The sequence below is a fragment of the Mya arenaria genome, chromosome 6 (assembly GCF_026914265.1).
Source record: "Mya arenaria isolate MELC-2E11 chromosome 6, ASM2691426v1".
NCBI lineage: Eukaryota > Metazoa > Mollusca > Bivalvia > Myida > Myidae > Mya > Mya arenaria.
The window spans coordinates 44,040,120-44,049,447 of record NC_069127.1 but is presented as its reverse complement, the minus strand read 5'-3'; the positions used below and the strand labels follow the sequence as shown (position 1 = coordinate 44,049,447).

The following is a 9,328-nucleotide window of genomic DNA, read 5'->3' as shown; positions in this document are numbered from 1 at the left end:
ACGGATGACTAACATGTGTCTAACGTGTGTCTAAATGATGACTAACGTGTGTCTAACGTGTGTCTAACGGATGACTAACGTGTGTCTAACGTGTGACTAACAGATGACTAACGTGACGGATGACTAACGTGTGTCTATCGGCCTGTCGACGTTTGGCGTTATTTACTCGCTGCCTGCGCTTGGGTCCGTTCAGTGGTCGTTGACAGGTCGCCCTTAGTCGTTTAAAGTTAAACATTGAAGAATGCTGGTATCCATGAGAACTGTTGTGCATGTTCAAAACTTAATTTTCGGACCTGCGTTCTCCGCCGATCACCGACGATTACAGCGTTCACACAACGCTCTTCTGGCGCTATACCAGCGACCACGGACGATTACGAACGCTTCCTCAACGTCGTAGATTGCTGACGAGAAAGTAATAGTGTGACGGCTCCGTAACGAACATGGCTTGCAAACACACGACGAATGCTCCATTGTTGGAACCATATTTCATAGCATTATTTTGTTTTTCAATAAAGCTTCTTGGTATAAAACTTTGCAATTACAGTTCGTTTTTATATTTATTTACCTTTGAATGTCTTCATTTTTACCTCATTTTAGATAGTTTACGGAACAGTTGCTGCAATATATTATTTATTCAGTATCAGAATGCATTGTATATTTACATAACCGTGATATAATGCACAAACTAAACAAAGTATAGCGCTCTTAATTTATTATTGAACACGTCGGCGGGTTAGAAGAAATTATGGCCTGTGTCTGGCTTGGGAAATGTAATTGGTTTCTAAATCCAGTAAAATTTGCTTCCTATTGATAACTAGTAGGTGCCGATGACCGCTAATATATAAATATAATTGCAGAAATGGATGCATTATTTTATGCGCTGATGTAGAATGTAAATCAGTTGAATAGAGACACGTGATTCCATGAAGTTTCATTAAAGCTGCACTCTCAAAGATTGAACTGTTTGACAACTTTTTATTTTGTCTTGGAACGAGCCAATTTATGCGAAAATGCATGTAAACCATTCATAAAAGACTGCTGACAAAAAAACCAGATCGCATTTTTTTATATTTAAGTTCAAATATTGATGTTTTAGGCATTTTTCTTAAACCGTTAGTAATGCTTTTAGTCATAACACATTAATTTTCGAACGGAACTATGAAAATCTGTGATCTGATCTTTTGTCAGCTGTGTTTTATCACTGGTTTGCAGATATTTACGCAAACATTTGCTCATTCCAAGACAAAATATAAAAAAAGTTGTAAAAACGGTAAATCTGTGAGAGTGCAGTTTATGAATGATTCAACAAGTTTCTGAAACACAAACATTGAACATTACCTATATATACCATTAACATATACGAGCATGTGTGGGGCAGACATTATTTCACATAAACGTTCTTAGTATCTCTAGAACAGGTCTATCACAAATGGGGCATAATTGTACATCTTTGGCACACTGCACACACATCCTATGATGTGCACAGGGTAGGAAAAGGGCGTCCACCTGGTTTGTTCTACATTTGCTGCACTTTAACATAAGTTTGAGTTTCACATTTTCTTCCAGCATGTCTTCTGTAAACATCGAAAACAAGCATTCATTGGTGAAGTTCATTTTTTTTTCAGTCTTATAGCCTCATTTTTTTTATTTGTATTACATCAAAGGCTGACAGATATGCATGTTCGATGGATTCTAATAAAGTTATGTTATAGATTAAAATCCTGTTCTTAATTTTGCAATGTTACTCCCAAATTACATTATATGTCATTGGTCAAATCTTCATCTATATAAACCTGAATGTTTCATAGTATTTGATGTAGGAATGTTAAATATTATTCCATGTATAAGTAGTTCATCTCTTATATACAGGTATTAGGACCTTGTATTGAAGAAAGTACATACTGTCATTATACATACAAAAAATACATTGTCATTATACTTAAAACATGTTTTTGAAGGTATGATACAAATAAAGCTTCATTGAGGACGTAAATCAACGTTTCCTGATAGATTGAGCTGTCTGAAGCAGGTCTATCACGTATTTAGTCGACTTAGTATACCTATATAGGCTATATGGACGTCAAAAACGCAGTTGAAAGTAAAGCACATTACTTATGTAATGGAAATGGTAGAATATTGATGATACACGGTAGTGGTTTTAAATACTTGTAGACTTAATAAAATCTGTTGCATGCTCGACGAATGGGTATTACCCGATGGCGTCGATTCGATCTTTGACGCTTTTCAACAATGACTAAGAGGATAACAAGAATGCCTTTGCGTATAGGGAACACATATTAAAACAAAGCCACATACAATGTGTAGTTTGTGATATGTATGTGTTTTCCATATGAAATGACTTTGTACCCTTGCACTGATATAAAAGCACATTTTAATTTTATTTAGATGCCTTTGACCCTTGAATGCTTCCACTTATACCAAATAATTACCATAAAAAAATACTTGCTTTGAAAGTTAAAACTCAACCAATACAATCACAGTGAACATTTTTCGACAGTCTGTGTTATAAATTGCTCTCGTATGTTAGTATCGAATATTTATATGTGAGTAACTGTGTTTCGTGGTGTTTACCTGGTGTTTGGACAGACGTATGGCCTTGAGATATTGATATATTGCCATTTTTTGCTTCTTCTTCTCCCACGCACGCAACAATATCTTCAATGCTAGGTCGAACATTACCTAAATATGAAAAAAAAGCTTTCTCTACGATATTTTTCTTATACGTCTACAATAAAACATTCAACTTAAGTGATAAAAATATCATAATACATGTTTTTGCATAGAATTAGTCATACCTCTGCCAAATAGTTGTTGGACAGCATCATTGAATTGTTTGTCTGTGAACCCAAGTTCATCAGTGCACGCTGATCTATGCTCCTCAACCTCCCGACTAAATTTCGCTTGTGTCTCCGTTCTGGACTTTATATTCGTTAATTCACTTCGTCGGTTCTAGCAAATTAAAAAAGGAAATATTGGTGAGTGACTAGATATAGTTGAGGCTACCATCTTAAGTAATGTATATATAATATTTATATAATATATTAACGTATGACAATTAATGTTTTTGTTGTTTTTGTACGATCTGATTTGGCATGCACTAGATAAATATCAAGTTTACTTACACCCACGTAGGCTTCACTTGTTTCTTCTGCATCTGTTGACGCTTGCACAAGAGCAATAAATTCGTCTCCTTTCTGTTCCCGCGCAAAATGACATGTCGGGAACCATCTGCAGTGTTCTATCCAAGGATCATCTTCTGGATCCCAGCGCCTCAGTCCTCCATCACAGGCAAAACAACGCACGTGGTCGTCTATACCTGAGAATGTGAAATTAGTTGCTTTTTAGAGAAAATTAATTAAACGATCAAATACATGGACGTATAATGGAAATGATCCCTATCTTGAAAAACTTGATGACCGACTATCATTTTAGTTTTAAATATTATTACATTTTAACTAACAGTATTAAAATAAAGCTCCATCAAGTATCTTCTAATGTGTTTCGTTCTTAATTATCATTTAAATGTTATTTGAACTTATTGAACCACTTTATACCTTCATGTACTTTATACCAGTACATGAAATATAACTACACGTTCATTGTAACTTACCAGTGTAATACAGGCCGGCTTCTGCTAGTTGGTGCGGCCGTTGGTAGAAATGTTCAGGCCAGTTCTTAAAAGACGTCATCCGAGCTTCGTATGTGTTGTAGGCCGGATTTCGGCATGTCCATGTGCCATAATCTAAATTTTGGGTTCGTTGGAATTCGTTTTATTCAAAGTTAAAATTTTATTGCAATTAATTACTTATTTAATATTTACTAGTATTGGGATCGATTTGACTTCGTTACTCAATAAATGCCTAGTATTTATCTATGCACTTCCTTATGTGGTCGTTTTGTAACTTTCGTTCAACTAGCATTGATCTATTAAAATAACAACAAATTGAATTTTAAAGGAAAAAATAATGTTGGTCGGATGTTTGAGGGATCAAACCGCTGTTGATCTTTTTCAATCGATCTTCATTTATAGTACTATCTACTATCTACCAAATTAACGTTATATATAGTGACAAGAAACTGAGATATTCCCCATTTAGAAAGTCCTTTACATTTCTATATTGTCATGAACTTAAAACACGATTTCATTCATCGCTCATTCAAATATGCATTTCGTTCATAAATAATTTTAGTTGACATACATCCCATTACGATCTGCTATTGCTATACCTTGCACAAGTATCATTGCTCTGCACTCATTATCTTAATATTTGAATAATTCACCTAACGGGGTTCGAAGCTCCGCAAGTTGCCTCTGTCGAATATTTTCTGGACCTTCTTGCTCTAACTGCCTCTAAAAATGTTTATGTATTTGCATTTGCAGATCAATAAATGAATATCAAAAATATATCAAAATAATTGAAAAATATATCAAAACACATGCTATAATTATGTCTGAATTGCTATTACAATTTTTGTTACCCGACTTCTTATCATACACCTACCTCGAAAAAACATGAAATTGATAGTGAGTTTTATTTATCGAATATTCATTATAACTTCGAAATACGAGTTACTTGATTTTACATACTTACGAGTGGAACAAAACTACACATAGAAACCAAAACCCCAAAACAGAGACGCGTGGTTCTATTTTAAATGCGTTATCATAATACTATAAGTTTTGGTTTGATATAGCAGTGTTTCTTCAGGCAATATCTGTATAAACTATAAAGGGTGTTTCACAATGATTGAACGTTCTATAGAAAGAAACTAGAATAACATACTTTTCGCCGTGCTAACTCTGCCTCTCCTAGATATTCCAATAGAAATGGGCACTGACTTGCGTTCTTTATGCGCTCCACAAGGGGATCGTCGTAGTCGGAAAAGTCTTTTAGACCGATTCCACAATAATAACATCGGACAAGGTCATCAGTTCCTGGGTAATTGGATGATATGATATTGAATATAATGGTTTATGGAGCAGCCTTTATATTAAACGTAAATGTCATCCAATGGCATTCATGATTTTCGAGAAATACATTAATGTTATTGCTTTGCTGATCATGCCGAGATTATCTTATTGTATTGGTGTTTGTATTGCTACTGTGCATAAAGCAGTTCAGTGTTTGCATGTAAGTACGTACTGGTAAAGAAGAAACCAGCCCCTGCTAGTTGTTGCGGAGTCGGTCTGTTTCGCGGCCACAGAGGAAGGAATGTATCGTACCTTGGTAGGTAAAGTAAAAGAAAAGTGGTGCTTAAACCAATCCATTGTTTTATAGACGATAATTTTGATAAATTATATTTGCCGTTTAAGTTTTATTAAAACGAAGTCCATACGTTCAATACAAATAAAGGAAGATGTTTAACTCTCGATTATACAATATCATATTAACATTTCAGTCTAGGTTATATTCTAAGCAGGACAACGAAGTACACAATTGAGTTAAATGTCGGTTTCTTTAGGAAAATTCAAAAGCCTTCATAGAAATAAGACGTATAAGTATGATACCTTTAAATTTGCATATTTAATTGAGACTTTTCAGAGAGTTAAGGATTGTTGTGAGTACGCAAGGTATTTTATTACTCAAAATTATATTTGCGAACAGTTGATGAACTTTCCAGTTTTCATTTTTCGGAGCACCTCATGCCGATTTTTCAAATCTGATATAGATTGTTTTAGCCTATCGGTCTATTATGTATACGTTTTGAGAAATCGGGACTAATTCGTGTACAAATAATAATAGTGATGTTGCTTTAGTGGAAAATAAACGTAATAAATGAACCATACCTAGCCGCATTTGAAGTGTACAGTGAATATCGTGGTCTACGCTGTTTAGTGTTGTTTTCCTGATACCAAGTTTTGCCTTGCAATCTTTGAGAGGAGTCTTCAAGTGGTATTTGTCCTTCATAAACTGCTTTCACAGCTGACAACATTATCAACGCTTCTCGGGTACTGGAAATGTTATTTACAGGAAACAGTTTGTCAAAATTCGCTTTTGTTAAATACAATTGAAATTCCTTTTCAACGGGGCCAGTAATTACAAAACATTTGCCAGTCCACTTCCTTGATCGTCCACACGACAACAACAATTCTCCAAATTGATCATTTACTTGCGGTTGAGTATGAAAAGTAAAAGTTTCAGTCTTGAAAGCTGGTGCCACAAATTGCGACTCCAATCTAATAACAGGTCGTACATTTGTCGGGGATGTGTGCCGATTGTGTTTCACCAATATGATCCCCGTTTTGTTTTTGTTCTTGATGGATATTACTTTTCTTGCAATGTCTCCTTTTGGCCATGCATTTGGGCCAAAGGGTGACTTTGGATCACATATGACATGGAAGCCAATCATGTTTGTGTACTGTAGTAGAATTGTTGGTTCTGATGTATCTGAATGCGTATCTCTTCGTAGCAGTTCGCTGACATTGCGAAATAGCTTATATGTATCAGCATTCTCTGTTAATATATTAAATGAACTGTCCTTCCTTTCCCATACCATTAACTGTTTCCATTCAATAAGGGTATTAAAATCTACACACCGTTTAAATAAATGCTTTACTTTAATCAAATAATTTGGTATTTTGAAAAGTACATAACATTGCAAATTTCTATCTCGACGGAACAGTACAAGATGTATTGGAAATTTATCAATAACGAAGACCATGAATTTAAACAATGAAACGCAATCGTCATTGAAAGATGACACAGATATTTTGAGCCAACGGAGGTCATAGTTTTTCCTAATTACGGCATTTTTGTTGACGTGTAGTTTTTTTCCGGTCGTTTTATCGTCCATCTTGAGTAAATATAATCTGAAAATGGATATTTGAAAATCAACGTTATATTTTTTCAAAGTCCACACACTATTTAGAGTAGAACGATTTATTAAATATGTAACCCAAGGTTACACGATACAAAGTTGTTAAAATAATCTTCTTTGGCCAAAGGTAAGATCATTTTGAGCGAATGACAACCATAGATATTCTTCAAATACAACAATTTATCTATATTTAAGTAACTAAAAATGGTAATTGGGTGGGGTCATGGCATGTCTAACATAAATAGCTCAACTTAAAAAATAAACTCCTCACTGTCCGCATGACATTTTCATCCCATTAATGACCGTTCACTGTAAAGAGCACAGTTATTCTCGACAATTCACAAATGAAAGATGCAAGGAAAAATTAGAATACTGACTTATACCAAATTTCAGCGTGTTCTTCATGTGAAAACATATCAACATTTCATATTAACAGTGTTTTTTTGAAACCTGCTTCGTCGCATTGTCATGATTGTGGTATTTCTAGTTAATACTTCAATCAGGCGCGTAGCTGACTACGTTAATACGCAGATGCGTAATGAAATTTTGACAGGTCGAAATTTTGTCATACCAAAAAACCCGAATTTGAAATAAAAACCGAAGTGGGGTAGGGTTGAAGTGGTTGAAGCAACGCGCCTGTCAATCACTCAAGATTGATTTCATTTAACCTCACTGGTACACACCATGTGCCTTACGTTGTGAAATGAAGTGAAAATAGTAGACAAAAAAATCGTGAATCACATATAGGCTATATTATTGTTTTCTTCGATTAATACGTTGCATTTTAACCAATACATATCATGCTGACATTTTATTAATATGGAAATTATACTGTTACAAAGTCAAATTAAAAACATGTACCTGTAGATTTTTGTCCGATGGCAGGTACACTTAACAATTAAAGTTTAATTAAAAAACAACAACGTACTATTATCAATAATTTGACCAATGTGGAGAATGATATTTACCACAACGTGTTCATGTTTAGGTAATCAAATAACACTATTTGCGCATTTTCACAACCATATACAATATGTTCAATATTTCAAAATGATCAGATTACAGCTGTAAGGTAAACATATGCACTTTATGTCAACTAGGTCAATCTTTGAATAAAACATAGATAAATACGTTTGATTTTAACATGCATTCACTGATTTTAGGCTTAAGTTGCTAATTTGAAATATTTGATTGCATAAAGTGTTTGTTATTTGATGAAAAACAAATGCATTTACTAACCTTCTTATCTTCGAGTCCGATACATTCAACAGTATATTATTATGTACAAAATATAGGTCAGATTCAATAATTGCGCTATACTTAGCTATAGATCTGGTTATAAAAACGTACAAGTAAGAGTGGGATTCCAGATAAAGAGATGGTAAACAAACTTTTGAACACTCTAAATAAGTGATTGAAATAAGCCGGGATGACCACAGTGGCTTGATGACAAAGGCTCATTAAAGTCAGAATAAAAAAATTCAACTAGCCAAAATTATATTTTATACATACTTGAACATGTATATCATCAATATAATACATTGCCATAAACATAAAATGAGATTTGAAAAAAAAAATACCCTATACTGTAATATGAAACATTACAGTATAGGGTGTTTTTTTTTTACATGTTCAAGTATGTATAAAATATAATTTTGGCTAGTTGAATTTTTTTATTGTGACTTTAATGAGCCTTTGTCATCAAGCCACTGTGGGGATGATTATGAATTGATATAATTTATAACATATCAAACCAAGAAAGCGCCATGATGTTTAGAAACACATTAAAGATTTAACAAGAAAGACCATTGATGCAAAGCATCAAAGGGCGCCGTTTAATAGTTTATGCATTTGTTATATGTTGAAAAACAAGAAATGTCAAGGCCAACAAGCATATTATGGTGCATTGAACCGCATCTACGGTATTCTCAAAATATTTGTAGTATTCTGCTTGACAACATAGGCAAAAGCATTGAAATTGAATAGTTTCAAGTTGAACATTTCATTAGGGGTGGGGTACAATAATGAACACGACAGAATTAGGGTGCTTGTGCACTGTACTTTTTTTCATTACCACCTACCCATATACCAAGTTTTATTTCAATACCATAAGTAGTTTTAAAGTAATGCTCTGGTGAAGAAAAAGCGGCAAAGGGCAATAATTATGTAATTAGCTTAAAAACAGCTATAGTCATTGTGCACTGCACTTCCTCTCGTTGTGCTAAATACCATTGAATGATGTTTAATGAAATTTCAAAAAAAGTAGTTTTCTAGTTATGCTCCGGGCAGGAAAAGATACAAAGGGAATAACTCTTGCAATGCGCTGAAATAGAGTTATTGTTCATGTACACTGCAGTTCTAATCATATAGGGGGAGGGGGCAACGTCACCATGCTGGAATGACAACTTGTAGGGAAGAATAAGTTACCTCATTCATCATGAAGAAGTGATATGAAATAACAATTTAACAATTTTTGTAGTACTTTGAT

The 9,328-nt window shown here is 34.1% G+C and overlaps 1 protein-coding gene across 1 annotated transcript; it reads right to left on the bottom strand.

Annotated features, from left to right (window-relative positions):
* Positions 1-617: 617 nt before the first annotated feature.
* Positions 618-8,158, bottom strand: LOC128237012 (baculoviral IAP repeat-containing protein 7-like). Its single transcript, XM_052952183.1, has 10 exons — positions 8,080-8,158; positions 5,810-6,832; positions 5,166-5,245; positions 4,806-4,957; positions 4,303-4,372; positions 3,632-3,763; positions 3,144-3,337; positions 2,817-2,970; positions 2,593-2,700; positions 618-1,574 (listed from the first exon to the last, which is right to left on the bottom strand). The coding sequence occupies exons 2-10, from the start codon at positions 6,814-6,816 to the stop codon at positions 1,387-1,389; spliced, it is 2,085 nt and encodes a 694-aa protein (XP_052808143.1). The 5' UTR covers positions 6,817-6,832; positions 8,080-8,158; the 3' UTR covers positions 618-1,386.
* Between the last annotated feature and the right edge of the window lie 1,170 nt (positions 8,159-9,328).